This window comes from Malus domestica, chromosome 15 (assembly GCF_042453785.1).
Source record: "Malus domestica chromosome 15, GDT2T_hap1".
NCBI classification, from domain to species: Eukaryota; Viridiplantae; Streptophyta; class Magnoliopsida; order Rosales; family Rosaceae; genus Malus; species Malus domestica.
Window position 1 is genome coordinate 54,413,897 of NC_091675.1, and position 20,790 is coordinate 54,434,686.

General features: G+C 37.2%; 3 protein-coding genes across 7 annotated transcripts; 2 read left to right on the forward strand and 1 right to left on the reverse strand.

Annotated features, from left to right (window-relative positions):
• The first annotated feature begins 2,133 nt into the window (after positions 1-2,133).
• LOC103402438 (ras-related protein RABA2a) lies at positions 2,134-4,722 on the forward strand. Its single transcript, XM_008341192.4, has 2 exons — positions 2,134-2,443; positions 3,945-4,722. Exons 1-2 carry the CDS (start codon positions 2,279-2,281, stop codon positions 4,428-4,430), a joined length of 651 nt encoding a protein of 216 aa, XP_008339414.2. The 5' UTR covers positions 2,134-2,278; the 3' UTR covers positions 4,431-4,722.
• A 1,769-nt stretch (positions 4,723-6,491) lies between these two features.
• LOC103402437 (ras-related protein RABD1-like) lies at positions 6,492-9,746 on the reverse strand. The gene is made up of 8 exons (XM_008341191.4): positions 9,616-9,746; positions 9,433-9,505; positions 9,245-9,292; positions 9,115-9,162; positions 8,224-8,295; positions 7,630-7,785; positions 6,920-7,023; positions 6,492-6,646 (listed from the first exon to the last, which is right to left on the reverse strand). Exons 1-8 carry the CDS (start codon positions 9,627-9,629, stop codon positions 6,556-6,558), a joined length of 606 nt encoding a protein of 201 aa, XP_008339413.2. The 5' UTR covers positions 9,630-9,746; the 3' UTR covers positions 6,492-6,555.
• A 3,793-nt stretch (positions 9,747-13,539) lies between these two features.
• Positions 13,540-19,996, forward strand: LOC114821450 (putative receptor-like protein kinase At3g47110). 5 transcript variants are annotated; one of them, XM_070814608.1, is made up of 3 exons: positions 13,540-14,253; positions 16,641-19,307; positions 19,421-19,996. In XM_070814608.1, exons 1-3 carry the CDS (start codon positions 14,178-14,180, stop codon positions 19,786-19,788), a joined length of 3,111 nt encoding a protein of 1,036 aa, XP_070670709.1. In that variant the 5' UTR covers positions 13,540-14,177; the 3' UTR covers positions 19,789-19,996. The 5 variants fall into 5 exon arrangements, with proteins under 5 accessions (XP_070670709.1, XP_070670712.1, XP_070670710.1 ...); XM_070814611.1 differs by having other exon boundaries at positions 13,657-14,253; positions 16,636-19,307; XM_070814609.1 differs by lacking the exon at positions 13,540-14,253 and adding an exon at positions 14,322-16,086 and having other exon boundaries at positions 16,636-19,307.
• Positions 19,997-20,790: the final 794 nt, after the last annotated feature.

A 20,790-nucleotide genomic window follows, 5' to 3' on the forward strand; every position in this document is an offset into this window, starting at 1 on the left:
AGGAGAAGGAGAACAATCAACCGGAAGCCGAGGTCAAACCTCTGATCATGGGTTGCTTACTTGGAAGTTTGACTGCTTACCTTGTCTGTCACCTCTTTCGGCAGATCTCCTAGCTCGGCGACTTGGGGGACTCCTACTATAGGGTTTGTATCACACTTGACTAAGCCCGAAACTACAACTAAGCTTCAAGTGAAATTGATACATTACCTTGTGCATCTTCATCAGCTAAATACACCATTCCCGGATGGAGGAAAGGTACTTCCAGAGAAGGGCAGATGAAGATCAGACCACACTTCGGTACTTAGAAGTTTCGTGATTACTCAAGGGATTGGATCTTGCAAGTCCCCAACCGAGGAGTTTCCCTCACTCGGGAACTTAGGGGAGCACTGTTTGTACCATACTTGACCAATCCCGAAACTACCGAGCACCGGCCAACGCTATACTGTCAAGGACCCAGAAGAGTTCCCCTCCGACCAGGAGGCCAATCACTACTCGACACGTGTCAAGATTAGAAGCCAATCAGAGCGCAGCACGTGTCGACATCAAGAACCAATCATAACATGACACATGTCAATGTGACAAAGCTACAAGTTTTTCTATAAATAGGGGTCATTCCCCCACAATATTGCCTAATGCCATTTGTGTTAAATCATTCACAAGAACTCACTAAATTGAGAGCTTGATCCTTTGTACTTGTGTAAGCCCTTCACTACTAATAAGAACTCCTCTACTCCGTGGACGTAGCCAATCTGGGTGAACCACGTACATCCTGTGTTTGCTTCTCTGTCTCTATTTATTTACGTACTTATCCTCACTAGTGACTGAAGCAACCAAGCAACCAAGCGAAGGTCACAAAACCTGACACTTTCTGTTGTACCAAAGTCTTCGCTGATTTTGTGCATCAACAGATCTCAATTTATGGTTGTCGATTCAAGTGAATTGAAGAGGACCAAAAGACAAAAATTAACATGGATTGTGTGGAAAGTAAAAAGGAATATGTAGATAGTGTTGAATAAAGCAAAGAGTCTCACATCGGTCATCATACAAAACAAATCACAACTTATATCAAATGTCCACTTCTAATTGCATCAAGGTCTTTTGCATAAAAACCCCACACCTATTGATTGCACGGGTGATTAATGAGGACAATATTAATGCTATTAGTGGTGGACCGTGGCGTGTTTCTCTGAAACTTTAATTTGGTTTCAGAGTGAGTTTTCAAACATGACCGATGTAGCTTCACATCTGGTTAACTCCAAAGAGGCCCAGTGTGAGGGGCATGTTGAATAAAGCAAAAAGCCCAACATCACCCATTATACAAAGCAAATCATAACTTATATCAAATGGTTCCACTTCTAATTGCCTTGAGCCTTTTTGCATAAAAACCTCACAACTATTGATTGCACAAGTGATTAAGTGGAAACAACATTGAAGTTGTTAGTGGTGGACTGCAGCACATTTCTCTGAAACTTTAACAAATAGCACCACCCTATATAAATTGCTATTTAATATTATCATCTGGCGATATTATTCTTCACATCTTAAATTCGATTATTCAAATCGTGATAATAATGCAGAGTATTCTCAACTGCAAAATTGGTTACTGCTCGAGGAGTGAGGATCCTCGTCGGATTCTCAAATCACATCCGTTCATCGTATATTGTGCAGTTAGAAATCATTGTAAATTTTTTTATTTAAAATTGAATATAAACAATATCTGACAAAAATTGACCGCACGATATACGATGAACGGATATAATTGGAAGATCCCCGATATCTTCACAAAGAGGATCCGATGAGAATCCTCTCACCTACTCGAGTACAAGGATGCCTCTCCGTTACACATCTCCTACTTTAATTTCCTTTTCTACCCTTATTTGAATTTTTTTTTTTTTTTGAATAAGCGATATTATCTATACTAGGAGGGAGAGGTGAGCTTAGCCTCACAATAATGTGGTTCAAGTTTTTCTTTAGCGAGAATCAAACATGAGACCTCTCACTCACAAGTGAAGAGGAATACCGATAGATCTTAATACTAAGTGACTCTTATTTCCAAAATTACAAGTGAATAAACCGTTAAACAGTGAAGGGTAATTTAGTCAAAAGACTGGGGACATTTTGTATCTGCCAAAAAGGCCAACGAAACCCACATCACGGCTTTTGATTTTTCGTCCGTTCCACACATCTTCCGCTTCTGCTGTTGCTGCTGTTGCTTCTTCTTCGCTTGACATCGAACTTACAAAAAAAGCAAATAAAAAACAGAGAGAAAGAGAGAGATATGGCGAGAAGGCCGGACGAGGAATACGATTACTTGTTCAAAGTGGTATTAATCGGCGATTCTGGCGTAGGGAAATCCAACCTCCTCTCCCGATTCACTCGCAACGAGTTCTGTTTGGAGTCCAAGTCCACCATTGGCGTCGAATTTGCCACCCGGACTCTCCAGGTTCACCTCCTCTCTCTCTCGTTCTCCTGTATATATATATATATATATATATATATATATATTACACACACACCCACTAACCCGATTGTGTTTGTATTTGTATTTGTTACTGGACCGGAATTGATCTCATTCTTTATGCTCGTTCTTAATGTTTTTTGAGTTAATTGGATCTGGGTTTTCTGAGAAATGCTTAATTGAACCTGGATTTGGATCGGTTTCCAATTTGTATAATGTGACATTGTTCAGATCTGCTAGTTTTCTTGGTTCCAGAATTGAATTGGGTTTGTTGAATTCTCGAGAACCGATTAAATTTGGTTTGTTCTTCACTCCATGGGTACCAAGTTAGATTTCGTAATCTGCTTACTTTTCTTTTGAAGTTTAAGCAGATCATATAGTTACTAATGATGTGAGAAATGAGAAATGGTGTGGAATTAAAGATTGATTGTCCCCAAATCCGATTGCCTATAACAGAAATCCAAATTCCCCAACTAGATACTGAAAACTAGCCCCCGCTTTTTGGAATCGGTTACGGGTAGACATAGTTGGGTTAGGGAGTTTGCTCTTTGCTTGCCTAACATTGACATTCACTTTGCCTTATGAGCCCTGAGGGAGTCTTGGGAGGGTTGGTCATATCTTCCCCAAGTTAGTTTCCTGGTCTTTTTGTGGTGTTTAGATTATGATATCTTGACTGTGTAGGCAAGAAATTTATATGTCAATTTTCAGTAACTTGTTTAAACAAATCTAGGAGTAACTTAATTAAACAAATCTAAGTAGTAGAGCAATACTGTTGAGATAACAGATTTCATGTATGAAGACTGAAGAGGAAGGATTAAGACAGGATGTTCACGAAACGATGAGAAGTGTGGGTTTCCTCAAACTAGTATGCCGCCCAATGATTAGGACCTTTTATTTTTCAGTCCTCCATCAAGATTATCAATTAGACAAAATTGGAAATCATTTGGCCATTTGATGACAATCATTATAATTTCAATTTATAAGATCAGTTGTGTTTGTATGCACAATAAATAATCTTTGAAGTTGAACCTAAGAAATGGATCACAAGTTGAAGTGACTGGGGGTTTGATTTCCGCATTTTTTCAATGATGTGGACATCTCTTGGTCCTTCCCTATATGTGGATTTGTATTAAACAGGTTCACTGATAAGTTGCTTGAGTTGCTTGTGTTGGTGATACTCCTTCATATGTTTGCCAAACTTTTTACTCGTGTTGAATTATTGTCTGTACTTGCTGAACTTACCGAATATTTTGGGCCAAGCTGTCCAAAGTTGGGATTGGTCAGGTTCATACAAGCAAAGTCTCACCTCTATCACCCACCACTTTATTGCAATTAGATCACATCTAAAAGCTTTCCCACTTGTAAAAGTATCATGAGTTGAATATCATGCTCTATAAGACCTCCCTCAGTCGATAAGACAATATTTTGGCTTACACTTGAGTGGATGAATATTGTGCTGTTTAAGACCTCCTGTTCATTTTGTCAGGTCGAGGGGAGAACTGTGAAAGCTCAGATATGGGACACAGCAGGACAGGAGCGATATAGAGCAATCACTAGTGCCTACTATAGAGGCGCCCTTGGAGCTTTACTTGTCTATGATGTAACAAAACCAACAACATTTGAGAACGTAAGCAGGTGGCTGAAGGAATTGAGAGACCATGCTGACTCAAACATTGTGATCATGATGATTGGGAACAAGACTGATCTGAAGCATCTACGTGCGGTTGCCACAGAAGATGCCCAGGGCTATGCCGAAAGAGAAGGCCTTTCATTCATTGAAACATCTGCTCTTGAAGCAATCAACGTTGAGAAGGCTTTCCAGACAATTCTGGCAGAGATATACCGTATTATTAGTAAGAAGTCTATCTCATCAGGCGAGCCAACACCTGCAAGCATCAAAGAAGGGAAGACAATTGCAGTCACTGGAGATTCAGAGGTCAATACAAAGAAGGCTTGCTGTTCTTCAACCTGAGGTTGATTAAATTGAGTTTTTCCGGTATTTGTTCTCTTCCTCATTACGTATTCCTCTCTGTCGTGGGTTATTGCTTTCAACTTATTCTTGTTGCTTAGTCCTTTGTCAAACTATAATTTATTTGTCCGTTGCCCGGGATTTTTCTGTAAGGGGTATATTTATGAGGTATATAACAGTGATGATTAGATGGATGATACACCTAAGTAAGATTAAGCCTCACGAGGTTTGGATTGTATTTGTAGAAATACTTATACAGGTCAGAGCCAAAATTATTACGTTTCACTTTCACCTATTTACTAGAAACTGCATTCCAACTATTGCTATTAGAAACCGTTACGGTACGCTTGGTTTGAGGGAGTCATGGAGTATTGGAAGGCTATGCCTATCCTCTCGCTCCGAAGTCGCGATAATTATTTTTGTTCGGTGTTTACTTTGAAACGAAAAATAGTTTTGCGATATTCAACATTTTTTAGGTTTTCTAACCAAAATGATCATTGGGATTGACAAACTTAGATTTAGGCACATTGTTTCTTCAATATTGGGGTTCCAAAACTGTCACCTTCACCTCGAATGGATTGATTACTAACCACATGTCAAACAAATCTAGACAAAATCTAGACCATATGCGGTTTATTAAATCCATCTCCAGATCCAGACATATTGTTTCTTCAATATTGTGGTTTGAAAATCGTCGCCTTCCTCTAGAATGGGTTGAAATACTAACCACGTGTTGAACAAATCTAAAAAACACTAAACCAGATATGGTGTGTTAAATCTATCTCTAAATTTAGGCACATTGTTTCTCAATATTGCAGTTCTAAAATTGTTGCCCTCACCTATAAAATAGCTCAAGACCAAGGACTATACACACAATTATAATGCAGTCATGTATAGTTCTCTAATTCCATATCAAGAGTTGAATTCCACTTTCAAAATGATGGGGTTAATTTTTGAAACATTTGAAGACCAAGATGAAAAGGAGGATGTTAGCTTTGTAGAGCTAAAAGTGCGCAATTCAAAACTTGAATGATTTGCCAGAGGTATATATTCGCATTATTGTATCTATTCAATTTTTAATTCTCTCGTTTTAGCTACATTTTGTTTTTTTTTTTATGTTCATAACTTCTTTGCTTTTGCATTACAAGACGAGTCTTGAGTAAAAGAAATATTGCTTCTTTGTAACTAAAAGATCACAGTTTGAAAACAATTTCTTTGCAAAGCAATGGTCCCCTTTCCCGACCCTCAAAAAATGGAGAACTTTGTTGGCTTGAAATCACCCTTTATTTCTTTAGTTTTGTTAATTGATGTGTTTCACTCAACTGTCCATTATTTTGATTTTGGAATTTGATCCCAAATTCTAAATAAATGCAAATGAAAATTTTAATTCAACCGGATTGACCAAAGTGGCGAGGATAGGGTCACGAATTTGATTTTCTTCCGTGTAAATGAAAGAAAAACATCAATTAAAATGCTTTAACTCTCCCTTAGCCCCCCAAAAAAAAAAACCATTTATTTGATGAAGGATGCCATCAAACCAAACCTTTGTAGAAGAGGGGCAAAGTAAAGAAAATATCCAAATTTTTGTATAAGTTGATTTGATTTTAAGGATGTCAGTCAAATAGGTCGGACATGCTGAAAGGTCAACCCAATCCTAACCAACCATTCACAATTCGGGTTTGAATTCGATTAAAGTTCACTCAGGTTTAACCAGGTTTGGGTTCACTTGGGTTTTCGGGTCCATCCATCATTTGGGTTCAAATGCAGAGTGCATTTTTTCTCATCCCCTAAAGTGATGCCGTTAGATTAGTGTAAATTTCGAGTTCGTGTCATTTAAATCAAACTAATCTAATGGCAATCAATGGGGACGGGGTGAGCAAAGAACACTCTTCAAATGCAACTATCACTCTTCAATCCTGCACGACTTTTTCCTTGCATTTTTCAACATTTTTTCGTTAATCCTGCAAATTTTTTCTTTCGATCGTCTAACAGGCAATAGTTTTTCCGTAGACAAAGATTCAAGTAGGCAATATTTTACAAGTTTCTGAAAGATCCACATGACACTTCAGTCAACACAGTTCCACTGTCTTAGGATTTTATAACAGATTTGATACTAGGAATGGAATGACTAACCACAACAATTGCTGTTTTGCTGAATTGGCTGGCCCTTCATTTCTACAGCTCCGCTCGACCTGTTAGCAGCTGGTTGGTTTCCCATTCTGTAAAATTTTAAAAGAACAATTACGAAGATACGAGATTACAAGCAAGTAAAACCACAATTTAGTATCTGTCCACAAAATTAAACAATAACAAAAACAAAATAAAGTGCTATCCCGTAAGATCATTTTTAAATACCTCCTCTTCTTTTAGGTGTAGTTTAAAGAAGAAATATACGACAGCTTTTGACAGATATTTTACGGTTATCATCGGAGCAATTATTATGTTAAGGGAGTTCAGAATCATAGCATGAAAGAGTGGATTAGTGGTTTTACTTTTTCTTTATCTCGGCAGCCATGGTTAAGAAAGCCTGCTCAACATTGATCGAGTCCTTAGCACTTGTCTCAAGGAAAGGGATCCCAAGCTCGTCAGCAAAAGCCTACAGTGCATCATTACAAACAAGATAGAAAAGTTAAGCCACAGCAAGAAATTATTAACAAATCATTGTTATTTATAGACAGCTTGATAGACAACGATTGTATTTTCATCAATGGGAAATCACTTTCTCCGACTCCACATTCATGGGAATCATCCAGAACGTCATTAGGAGCATTTCAACCTCAAACACCCACTCTACTAATGCAAAGCACTTCGAGGTACACTTCTTAATGTCAAAAAGAATTTATATTACAGCACTATAATATGCAATAAACATAACCAGACTTGTAACTGGAAATAAGAGGTAAATAACATGCAAATTAAGCGACACGCAAACACGCCCACAGTTTAACAGTTTTATGGAACGGGTTTGATGCTTTTAGCAGACTGAGCATATCAATTGCCCAAAAGCGTGGTGAAGAAGATAAGCAATTAAAGTTTAGGTCGTTTAGGTCGTACCCAGTGCACAAGGCTCCCGCTTTACTCAGGGTCTGGGAGAGGTGAATGTCGGCTAGCCTTACCCCCATTTATGGAGAGGCTGCTCCCAAAAGATAAGCAATTAAAGTAAACTACTTAATTGTTCAGGCAACTAAACTACAATATTTACCTTAGCAGTTTGTGTGTCAACAACCTTGTTCTCAACTAAATCACATTTATTACCAACCAGAAGCTTGCACACGCTGTCATTTGCATATCTGTCAATCTCATTCAGCCACTGCTTCACATTATTGAAGCTCTCCATCTCGGTAACATCATACACAATCTGGACCAATTCCAGTAGAATTAAGACTCTTTCATTTACGGTAAAGAATGAAACCACACATTACATTAGAATGTAATATCAAAAAGTCATGCATAGTTAATGTTGCAGAATAGCTTAAAAAAAACTAGCTTTCATTAACTACTGACTTTAACATAGAAATGAAAGAAAGATAGTTAAGGTAATATTAAGCGTTTTGATTTTTTAAAAAAAAAAAAAAACATATACAAAGAGGTATCAATAATCTACATCACATTTATAACATTCTCAGCTAACTTCATCTTGCAGGTTTGATCAATTGCAGCAAATCATGTGCATCCATCCCAGTTAAGGGTTTCTAGTTCCAGGGGCTCAAGATCTATTCTTTACCATTAAGTTTCCTCAACCCCGCTAACCCCAAAGGCACAGAAGAAAATACTAAAAACAAGTAAACAATCTTACAATTATCCCATGTGCTCCTCGGTAGTAACTGCTTGTTATAGTCCTGAATCGCTCCTGTCCAGCAGTATCCCACTAAATAACAGAAAAGATGAATATGTTAATTTCCTACCGAATGTTGATTAATCAACAAGCAAGAGCAATTGAACACCCTATTCAGTTTTCCATGAGGGATCATAAATAACATTTCCAATAAATATCCTGTCTATCAATTTAATACTTCTACTGATCTGCCTAGGTAAGACTAGGTGAACTGGACTTAGAACTATTCTCTCATGACAGAAACATACAATTTTGCAGTCGTTTCGGAACAAAATTTATGTTAAGTTGAAATTGTTCATCAAGAATGACACTAAAGAAAAGGCATGCAAATAGACAGCCAATAATGTTCATTTAAATCAGAAGCTTATCAAATTTTGGAGAACAATTTTAACCAAAAGTCCAATATACACACGAAAATAAGATAACGCCAATTGATTCAAAACCCGTAATAGACCCATAACAAAAAAAAAAAATTATTTTAGTCAAACTCAAACATACATGCTAAATCAGTTATGGTGAGATAGAACTGGTTAAGATGGTTTGGACATGTGAACCAAAGACCTATAGATGCTACGGTTAGAAGATATGATTATGAGACAAAGGCTCAAGACAAAAGGGGCAAAGCAAGACCTAGGAAGAATTAGAAGGAGACTCTAAGAAAAGACATGGAGTACTTGGAGCTAACAAAAGAGTTGTCGCAAAACCGAGCGCAATAGCGTTCTAAGATTCATACAGCCGACCCCACTTAGTAGAAGAAGACTTTGTTGTTGTTGTTATACATGCAAAACTCACTGGTCCCAACAAGTAATTTCATTTAATAGAAAAAGAAAAACGAAAGCAACCGCTACTCACAATCTGCAGCTTGGCTGTCTTGCCATCCAGCTCCACTGTTCTGATTTTCTGAAAATAATAAGCAAATGTCAACAAATAAACCAAAAACAACAAAGCAATTATACAAACATAAATATATACATATACTCACAAAATCAACTCCAATGGTGCTTATGTAGCTGTCTACATAGGAATCATCCTGAAAGCAAAAATAAAAGACAGCAAAAGGCATTAATTTGAGTACCAATTACAGAAAATATACCTCAAAACCCTAAAATTTATTTCTAAATTAGCACAATTTTAATTTTTAACCTAAGGGAGAAAAGAGAAATGACTGACAGCGAATCTGAGAAGCAAGCAAGATTTTCCAACGGACGAGTCCCCGATTAGCAAAAGCTTGAACAAATAATCGCTATAAAAAAAACCCAAAAAATGCACAGAAAATCAGTAAGATAAAATTTAGGCACGTGATAAAAAATGACAGAAATGGGAAGTTTGGGGGAGAAGGAAAATAGCGCTTACTATTCGTTGCTCATGATTGAGAGTCGGCAAAAATTGAAATCGAAAATGATGGGGGAAGATTTTTGGGGATTAAAAGACACAAGGAACACAAGGGGCTCTTTTGTCTTTGTATTGTGCTCTTCTTCCTTCCTTCACCTCACACGTCAAATCCTAGACACTTCAAAAGCTCTTCCCGCGGCCCCACGTTAACGTTCATCGTTTTTTACGGAACTTTAACGAAAAATTTCTATACTGTTTATTTTAATAAAAAATTATATTTTTACGTTAAAAAATCAATTTTGTACTATTTACTTTACCTTTTATTTTCTCCTTATTGTTAAAACTCAAAGTTTTCAAGTTTTTTCATTAGTTTTTTTTTTTTTACCTTCTTTTTTTTTCCTTTTCCTTAGTTGAAGCCGAATTTTGTTGAGAAATTTTTTATTGTGATCGAAATACGAATGGTACACCACGTGTTTTTACATAAGTGGAGAAAAATTTTATTTTTAAAGTTATTAACTTTTTGACACACATATCCCACCATTTGTGTAATGACATGGTGTACCATCTCATATTCCGATCACATTAAAAAATATATCCTCTTTGTGAGGATTTTGGGAATTCGTCATTCTTGTCCGTTCATCGTACATTGTGCGGTCATAATTATTTTAAATATTTTTATTTTAAAATTAAACACAAACAATATTTGACAAAAATTGATTGTATAATGTACGATAAACAGACACAATTCACAAATATTTAGGATCATCATCAAAAGAATCCGAAAAGGATACTGTTGGGTTGAAGCCAAATATGCTAAATAGAAAATGATGATATTTTTAGTTTTTTATTGTAAAATTTTAGTTTTGCATTTTTTAATTAGTATAATGATTATTTTTACATGTAAATCACAGATAATTAGTTTGATATCACATTATTAAGGCATATCTATTATTTAATTGGAAGTTATCACACAAAATTTAAGTTTTCATTGGATCAGCGTATGAATTTATTGTTTGATAATATGATTACTTTTAGTATTTTTGTAATTCAGTTTAACATGATTGTACAAAACATATAGAGGAGGACTCGTGATTGTAATTGAGGTATTCATCTCCACATGATTTACAAAGATTTATAAACTCATTTGATTAGACAAACAAAGATAACATGTTAAACAATGGAAGTGCTAGTATGACTTTGCTTGTCTAATTTTATAAATCTTAACCAATGGCACAATCCGAGATCTATATGCTTTAATTTGGGGTTAGCAAACAAGCAAGTTTAGTGGCTCCTACACAATCCAGATTCTTTGGTTGCCAATCTGCTCAAGCAAAATATCATCAGAAATATGATTTGCCAGTTGCCATAATATTATCATGGTGTGCTAATTTGCAGAAAATGAAGATTGATTGTGAAGGAAGCTGCTTGTTTTGTAACGAACGGTCGCAAACAACCGAGGATGTTTTGTGCGACTGCTCACTGGCTGTCGGAGTTTGGAGGGCTAGAGGGATGTTCGTGAGGGACTGCGTGACAAGCTTAGCCTGGAGTTGCCTAGGCACAGCTTTGCATTCGCTCTTATGATTCTATGGAAGTCAAGAAACTCTTTTTTGTACCAAGGGTACTCTATGCTGCCGCTGGAGATCTTCGTAATCGCGGAAGATAGGTTGATTGAATATCTACACCAAGAAGGAGGAGATGGGAAGGAATGAATTTTCATCATAGCTAATTATATTCTAATCCCTTCCAAATGAAAAGAAATTCACTCCCACCAAATATCTTGAAATTTGATAATCTCCAATTCAATCCAATTATGTGTATTAAACGAGCCCATAGGCTGACAAGACAAGGCATGGCTTGATGGCAGCACAAGATCTCATTTGGTTCAAGGAGCCTCTGAACTTAATTGTTGATCTTCTTTAAGAGGATAGTCAAACTATGTAATTATAGTGTGAGATGTTTTCTTTCTTTCAATCGAGTTGAAATTCCGACAATTTTTTTTTTTTTGAGACTCACCTTAAAACACCGTATCCTCTTTGTACGTAATCTTTCACAATATTAATGAATATCCTACTTTTCTAAACAAAAACATTGGCAAAATTCAATGGTTGAAGTTGACATGAGATCATGATTCATGGCACAAAGCTTATCTATAAGAGCAACTGTATGGTATGAACTCACCACCACAAGTGTTTCGATTCAATAATATAATGTTATATAAAGTAAAACTTACACATAATTATGAAGAATTAGAATGGATGGTTCTCTAAAATCAGTTATATTTTCTATTAAATTATCTAAAAAATGAGCAACTTCCAGAAGAAAAAAACAAATTAAAGGTCTTTAAAGTTAGTGGGCTTTTATCACTCTAGCCCATAAAGATGTCCAAAACAACAACGTAGAAGGAAAAAAAAAGAAGAGTCAGCTTCTCTTTCATCTTCCTCGCAAGAAAGCTGCTGCAATCCTGCAATTCCTTCACCTCCTCCATGGATGGACTAGGTTTTGAATGGACTATAACATTATTTGACAAAATAATTGCCTTGGCGTAGCCTATATAGTCTTTGGAGTAGATCTCTCCACTTGCCAAAATGTTTGGAGGGTCCCCAAAGGACCTTCATGGGCATTTTTCCAGCTTTCGGGTGGTTCTGAGACCATCTTGGTCCCTCTATGGATCCACCCTTGCTCGCATCCAATAAGAGCAAGACTAGTTAGAAACGAGTATAGAGAAAACCTAGCCAACATAATGAATTGTAAATCTAGTGAATTGATAGTAAGGAAACCTGCACTATAAGTTAACTGACTTTTAATAAAATGATCTTGATTCTTTTCTACGCTTATGCTTTGCTTGTTAAAGATTTCAACTTATAAACGTACATACATGGTAAACACAAAGTTTGAAAGAGTGATTGGGATCGAAACATGGGCGTCCGGATGAGTTCTAAGCTTATCGGGCTAAGAACTGGTGTCGAATCCTTGAAAAGGGATACGATCGATGTCTCCAAGTAGATTAGCATGGACGTGAAGCAAGTTGATTAACCATAACGTTGATTTTTCATCATTGTCTTCCAAACCTCAGGCCAAATCACTCAGGATATTCATTAATATTGTGCAAGATTACGTACAAAGAGGATACGGTGTTTTAAGGTGGCCAAATCATTGTCTTCCCTCGCACATTATTTTTAACGAGTGAGCCATCTTATTTGGTTAAATCTCAACCTTTGCGTTTTGTGTTTTAATGCGCACAATAGTATCATCTAGATTTAAGGCGAAGTTGCTCCGAAATGTTGGGCCGCTTCTTGATCTGTTTGTTAAAGCAAAAGGACTTGGCCAAATTCACTGTTCATTTAAAAATCAAGGTCCAATAACATATTATTATCTATTCTAAAATTGAAGGGGGAGCGGCACTGTAGCGGCGTCATTCTTTGCCAGCATGGATTGGGAGGGTAATTCTCAAAAGTTTAGAGGGTTATTATCTATTCTAAAATTGAAGGGGGAGCGGCACTGTAGCGGCCTCATTCTTTGCCACTCGATTTCACTCTATTTACAAAAATACCGGCCAAATTGCATGGATTGGGAGGGTAATTCTCAAAAGTTCAGAGGGTTATTATCTATTCTAAAATTGAAGGGGGAGCGGCACTGTAGCGGCCTCATTCTTTGCCACTCGATTTCACTCTATTTACAAAAATACCGGCCAAATTGCATGGATTGGGGAGGTAATTCTCAAAAGTTCAGAGGGTAATTTTGTCCATATAGTTTAGCAGGGAGCCACTCGATTTCACACTATTTACAACAAAACCGTGAGGTTTGGGCTGGTATTGGGGCTGGGTTGGAAGGGCAATTTTGTCCTGTGCGTTTGAGACGGATTGGGGTGGGTTTGGGTTTGCTGTCATTCAGTGAGGGTTTCGGGGATGGGAGGCCATGCCTCCGATACAGAGAGAGAGAGAGAGAGAGATAGAGAGAGAGAGATAGCGAGCGATAGAGAGAGAGAGGGAGAGGTTAGGATGTCAGTGCCTTAATGTTTGATATGGTGACTGGGTGGGTGACAGTGAAAGAAAGAGGATGGGTCGTCCGGATTACGGGGAGAGAAACAGAGAGGGAAGGGTGGGGATGGTGAACAGGCCCAAGCATGTTCCCTCAGTCCGGGATTCACTCACGATCGTCCATGCCCTGTTGCATGTTCAGATAAGTCTCTTTTTCATTTGGATTTTGAACTAAAATCTTAATTTTTTATTATTTCTTGCATTTGTATCTGTTGACATTTTTTGGTACGTTAGGTCAGGTTTTGGGGATTCATCTTTCTATTTATTCCCTTATTTGTTTCATTTTCTCTCTTTTTGGGGATTCATCTCTCTGTTCTGTCTGTTTGTTCTTTGTTTTAAGGTCAGTTTTTCTTTTTTTTTTTTTGGGTTTTCAGTTGTTAATCTGTGATTCTGTGTTTAGATTTTTCTTTCGTATATGATTAAATCGTTAATGGGTTTTGGTTGTTGAAATATTTTTTTTTTGGGGAGAATTTGTGTTTGGTTGCCGGATTTGATTTGGCTTTTGCTTTCAAGAAAACTGGGGTTCGAATTTTGGGCCGAGCCTTTATGATTCGATCGGATCGAGGTGATGGGGACACAAGTTCTGTCGGAATAACAGAAACGATTGGTTATGTGGTTTTAGGTAAATATTCACATCCTCTCCACAATATCTTTTTTCTTTTCTTTTAAACTTTTGCATAATTCAACTATTTTGTTCTCAATTTGCTAACAATATTTGGGAAGTGAGGCATTAATAACTGGATACGTCTACAATTTTGGAATTCTCTTGCTAGAGACTTGAGCCCCCATGAAGTTTGAAAATTAAGAAAACTTGATCTCACTAGTAATTGTTACCATTTTTAAAAAGGTTGCATCCACAACAAGCTTTCTTGCAATGATACTTTAGGGGAACTATGAAAAAAATCAGCAATCTCACAGTCTAGCCCCTCAAAAAACATACACTTCAAAATTTCCATTCATAGTTAGGGTCGCCCTGCTAGGGTAACTTTCATATTAGGTAACACCAGCGTGATGTCTGATGTGAGAAAATATTGGGTTCCATGTATTTGTTTTTTTTCATTTTGGATGATTGCCAAAATGAATTATGGATGATAATGCTATTATGTATGGTTGCCAAAATGTTTCCAGTCAGCTTCTGGACTCAATGTGCTTTAATGGTCTTGGTCCTTGGCGTTCACTGAAAGTGCCAAACAATAGGTCCCAGTAGTGGAAGTAAGCTAGTCAAGTCGTCTAAAAAAAACAAGCCAAAGTTGTTTCTTGTTATCATTTACTTGGATTTTTTCCTTCTCATATTTGAATTTTCAAGAAAAAGAAACTGTGGTGGAGGTTCCTCCTATGATCCTATCCTTCTATAAATTTCCTTGTCATGTAACAAATGGAACTCACCAAATTCGCAACTCAACACCCATCTCTCTATTTCTTTCTGCTTCTCTCTCTAGTTATATAGTTAACCATATCAGAAATGGGGGTTTTGTTGTTTCTTAAGCATTACATATATATATATATATAATTTCAATCCGAATCACAGCGCATGATAAGGATATTATGGAGGGTTGGAAATATATATATATAAATGTGTGTGTGTGGCGCATGATAAGGATATTATGGAGGGTTGCCAAATTATTTCCACTCAGCTTCTGGGATAAAGGTGCTTTAATGATCTTGGTCCTTGGTGTTCACTGACAGTGCCCAACAATAGTTCCCATTAGTGGAAGTAAGCTACTGAAGTCGTCCAAAAAACCAGTCAAAGTGGTTATCATTTACTTGGACTTTTTCCTTCTCATATTTGAATTTTCAAGAACCAGAAACTGTGATGTAAGTTTAGGGATGGGTAAACTATGTTTGGATAATCGCGGTTACCTACCTATTTAAAGTTCACGGTTAGGATTATGGGTAACTGTTTAGATGAACAAACAGTTATGGGTATAATCGTTTATCTGTGAAATTTAAATTGGCGGTTATGAGTATTACCCACGGTTATAACAGGTATCCATCGGTTATGGGTATTACCCGTGGTTATAACGGGTATCAATTTACCCATTTAATTTAATATATGTAAAATTAAAAAAAAATAAAAAATAAAAACCCTATGATCCTATCCTTCTATAAATTTCCTTGTCATGTAACAAATGGAACTCACCAAATTCGCAACTCAACACCCATCTCTCTATTTCTTTCTGCTTCTCTCTCTAGTTATATAGTTAACCATATCAGAAATGGGGGTTTTGTTGTTTCTTAAGCATTACATATATATATATATATAATTTCAATCCGAATCACGATATTATGGAGGGTTGGAAATATATATATATAAATGTGTGTGTGTGGCGCATGATAAGGATATTATGGAGGGTTGCCAAATTATTTCCACTCAGCTTCTGGGATAAAGGTGCTTTAATGATCTTGGTCCTTGGTGTTCACTGAAAGTGCCCAACAATAATTCCCAGTAGTGGAAGTAAGCTACTGAAGTCGTCTAAAAAACCAGTCAAAGTGGTTATCATTTACTTGGACTTTTTCCTTCTCATATTTGAATTTTCAAGAACCAGAAACTGTGATATAAGTTTAGGGATGGGTAAAATATGTTTGGATAACCGCGGTTACCTACCCATTTAAAATTCACGGTTAGGATTATGGGTAACTGTTTAGATGAACAAACAGTTATGGGTATAACCGTTTATTTGTGAAATTTAAATTGACGGTTATGAGTATTACCCACGGTTATAACAGGTATCCATCGGTTATGAGTATTATCCGTAGTTATAACGGGTATCAATTTACCCATTTAATTTAATATATGTAAAATTAAAAAAAAATAAAAAATAAAAACCCTATGATCCTATCCTTCTATAAATTTCCTTGTCATGTAACAAATGGAACTCACCAAATTCGCCACTCAACACCCATCTCTCTATTTCTTTCTGCTTCTCTCTCTACTTATATAGTTAACCAGATCAGAAATGGGGGTTTTGGTTGTGAAATTGATCTTAATATACTTGTTTTTCAGTGCAGTGTTCATTTGCTGTTGGAGCTCCCTGCAATCGGGACTCGGAGGGAATGCGACGGATAGGCTGGCGCTGCTTGCCATCAAAGCTCAAATAAAGCAAGATCACCATAATTACAACGTGATGAGCTCTTGGAATGAATCCATGCACTTTTGCATGTGGCATGGTGTGACGTGCGGTCGACGGCATCGCCAAAGGGTCACTAACCTGGACCTGCAATCTCAAAATCTGGTAGGGAAACTATCCCCAAGCATCGGAAATCTAAGTTTTCTACGGGAGCTGTGGTTGCAAAATAACAGCCTCGGTCATGAAATTCCTCCACAAATTGGGAATTTGCGTAGGTTGCAGATATTGCGATTAGACGTTAACTCGTTTAGTGGCAGTATTCCACACAATTTATCACATTGCTTCAACCTTATCCTTGTGAATTTCACTCGCAACAAGCTGGTGGGTAAAATTCCTTCAGAAATTGGATTGCTGTCGAAGTTGCAAGAATTTGTGTTAAAATTTAATAATGTAACGGGACAGGTCCCTCCTTCCTTAGGGAACCTTTCATCTCTCCAGGTACTAAGTCTTTCTAGTAATAACTTGATGGGAAACATCCCCAGTTCTCTTGGCCAATTGAAAAAATTAACCTTCTTGGGATTGGGGTTAAATCGGTTGTTTGGTAGCATCCCTTCCTCCATTTATAACATGTCTTCTCTTGTTACATTTTCCATTCCAATTAACCAAATTCAAGGGAGTATTCCATCAGATATTGGCAAAAGTCTTCCTAATCTCGAAATCTTCATCGTCAACTCAAACCAACTCACTGGGTCCATACCCCCCTCAATATTCAACGTCACAAGTGTTTGGTATTTTGATGTTGGGATTAACAACCTAATCGGACGGGTACCGAATCTCCAAAAGCTTCACAACCTCCTGCATTTCAGCATTCTAAATAATAGTATTGGAAGCGGTAAAGATGGTGACTTAAGTTTTCTCTCGGACTTGACCAATGCCACGCAGTTACAAGCGCTGATTATTAACGACAACAATTTTGGAGGGACATTGCCCATGTCAATAGCCAATCTCTCAACCAAACTTGAATGGTTTTGGGTTCACCGTAACCAAATATATGGAAGTATCCCATCTGGGATAGGGAACCTGGTGAGCTTGGAAACGTTGGGTTTGGGGAAAAATAGCTTCACAGGTAGCATCCCCTCTGACATGGGTAAGCTTTCAAACCTTGGAGCATTACAAATTTCCCATAACACATTATCAGGAAATATTCCGTCTTCCTTAAGAAATTTAACCAAGTTATTCTATCTTGAATTGGATGGAAATCATCTTGAGGGCAGCATTCCTTCAAGCCTAGGGGAATGCCATTGGTTGCAATCGTTGTCTGTTTCTTATAACCTCCTAAATGGCACAATACCCAAACAAGTTTTTAGACTCCCCTCCTTATCGATTTCTTTGGACTTGTCTAATAACCTCTTCACAGGTTTCCTTCCCCCGGAAGTTGGGAATTTCCATAGTCTAAGTAAATTGGATCTTTCTGATAACATGTTATCTGGAGAACTCCCCAGCAGCCTTGGTGGTTGTGAGAGTTTAGAAGTCCTGCATTTGCAAGGAAACTTCTTCAACGGGTCCATTCCTTTGTCTATGAGTTCATTGAGAGGGATTCAAGATCTAGACCTTTCTCGCAATAATTTTTCAGGGGAAATTCCGCATTTTTTAGAAGGCTTTAGAATCCTAAATAATCTGAACTTATCATTCAATCAATTTTGGGGAGAGGTACCAACTGGAGGTGTTTTCAAAAATGCGAGTGCTATTTCAGTTGTTGGCAACACTAATCTGTGCAGCCCTATTGCTAATTTAAAGCTTCCCAAGTGCAAGTCTAAAGAGACCAACAAACAAAGGTTGTCTCGTAGCTTGAAACTAGTACTCCCTTTAGTATTTGGACTTACTCTTCTAGGAATAGCCATGGTGTTCTCCTATTTCTTTCTTTGTTCGTCAAGGAAGAAAAGGAAAGAAATTTCATTGAACACTTTGGGGAACACTATTTTGCAAGTGTCATATGCTACTCTACTCAAAGCTACTGACGGGTTCTCAGAGACTAATTTAATTGGTGCTGGTAGTTTTGGGTCTGTGTACAAAGGAGTTCTTGATGAGGATGATAAAGCTCAACTTGTTGCTGTGAAGATGTTTAACTTGTTACGCCATGGAGCTTCGAGGAGTTTCATAGCCGAATGTGAAGCTTTGAGAAATATTAGGCACCGAAATCTCGTCAAGATTATAACCGTGTGTTCAAGTGTTGATTTTCATGGTAATGATTTCAAGGCTCTAGTTTATGAGTTCATGGACAACGGGAGCTTAGATGAGTGGCTGCATCCACCTACTGGAACTGAAGAGTTAAGAGATCATGTACCCAAGAAGTTAAGTCTTCTTCAGAGGCTAGAAATTGCCATTGGTGTTGCTTGTGCACTGGATTATCTTCATAATCATTGTGAAACGCCAATAGTTCATTGTGATCTCAAGCCAAGCAACGTTCTATTGGACAACGAATTGACTGGCCATGTTTCTGACTTTGGATTAGCAAGGTTTCTCTCACAAGTAACGAGTAATGTTTCAGCAAATCAGAGTCAGACAAGTTCTGTTGGAATAAGAGGAACGGTTGGTTATGCAGCTCCAGGTATATATATGTTAGATATATACTTCATTATATTTCCTTTTTTATTTTGGAGTATTTAATTTACAAAATTTAAACTGAACTATTTATACACAAATGTGATGTTTGAATTGTAGAGTATGGCATGGGGAGTGAGGTGTCAACGAATGGTGATGTCTACAGCTTTGGCATTCTCTTGTTGGAGATGTTTACAGGGAAGAGACCTACTGACAACATGTTTGGTGATATCTTGAACCTTCATAATTTTGTCAAGATGGCTCTCCCCGGACGAGTTACTGAGATTGCAGACGCATCACTTCTTCAAGGAGGCACAAACGAGAATCCCAGTCAATGCAGTGCGAGAATTCATAAAGTTGAGGTGTGCTTGAGTTCAATATTTAGAAATGGAATTGCTTGTTCTGTTGAATCCGCAACTGATCGACTAAAGAATATCAATGAAGTTGCATATGAACTTCATTCCATTAGGAATACTTTTCTAGGATAGAAACTCTTTTTTATGTGCTTTTGTGATAAGAGAAATTTCATGTACTACTTGTGAAGTCTAGCTTTTTTGTTACCACAGTAGATGTCGAAGTTTGCAATGCAAATAATCACCAATGAGGTTCATTGTGTGAAGAGTGTATTACTACTTCTTGTACTTGGTATTTTTATGTAATATTCACATCGATTAAAGTTTAGTTCGTGCCACAAAATTGTCTCCTCCAATTTGCATGCATGCAGTAGGTGACTGACTCTCAAATAATTGTAGTTACCAAGCAAATTAAATACCATTAATTAAGATCTTAAAAATTCTTTAATTATCTCTCTATTTTACTTTTGCAATTAGGAAATTTTCCCCTTTTGCATACAATATTATAGGAATATTTTTGTTCTCCACACTCAAGTGATAGTGATGCTCACTACTTTATTTCTCACCGTTATATAAGTTTAATACCTTGAATATGCACAAATCTCAAAATTTAAACTTATACGACGGTAATGAATAAGATGGTAAGCATTACCACTACTTGAGGGTGATGACTAAAAATCACCCCAATAATATTAGTTAAGTTGGTGTGGTAGTTGGTCTTTAGAAAAGAAGAATCTGGGTACTTCGGCCGTTTCGCAGAAGAAAAAGAAAGGGGCATTTGGTGTTTGGACAGACACAGTGATGGTGCTAGCTACCTGCTTCTTGGTGTTTTTAAAAGAAAATAAAAGAATGAGAAAGGGCTAATTTGCACCCTTTGGATATTATGATGCCAATTTGCTTGGTTGAGAAACTCATGGCTTTTCTAATGGAGATTGCGTAAAGGTGCAAACAATTTGTTTGTGGTTGTGCAAAATAGGTTTCATACTAGAAAAAACTAGCAAAAATGCCCGCGCATTGCTGCGGGACTTGAATGCACCAGCCTTAACCACATGAATAAGACATTTAACCTGAAAAAAAAATTCAACATAATCATGAATGAACAAAAGTGATAGATGAGTGAAAAGTATCGGTAAGATG

Excerpts from the sequence above, each read along its gene's own strand:
- LOC103402438 (XM_008341192.4), top strand. The coding sequence starts at position 2,279 with ATGGCGAGAAGGCCGGACGAGGAATACGATTACTTGTTCAAAGTGGTA. Across the intron at positions 2,444-3,944 it reads TTGCCACCCGGACTCTCCAG|GTCGAGGGGAGAACTGTGAA; the intron begins GTTCACCTCCTC and ends TCATTTTGTCAG.
- LOC103402437 (XM_008341191.4), bottom strand. Across the intron at positions 7,786-8,223 it reads GAGGAGCACATGGGATAATT|ATTGTGTATGATGTTACCGA; the intron begins GTAAGATTGTTT and ends GAATTGGTCCAG. Across the intron at positions 7,024-7,629 it reads TTGACACACAAACTGCTAAG|GCTTTTGCTGACGAGCTTGG; the intron begins GTAAATATTGTA and ends GATGCACTGTAG.
- LOC114821450 (XM_070814608.1), top strand. The coding sequence starts at position 14,178 with ATGATTCGATCGGATCGAGGTGATGGGGACACAAGTTCTGTCGGAATA. Across the intron at positions 14,254-16,640 it reads GATTGGTTATGTGGTTTTAG|TGTTCATTTGCTGTTGGAGC; the intron begins GTAAATATTCAC and ends TTTTCAGTGCAG. Across the intron at positions 19,308-19,420 it reads GGTTGGTTATGCAGCTCCAG|AGTATGGCATGGGGAGTGAG; the intron begins GTATATATATGT and ends TTTGAATTGTAG.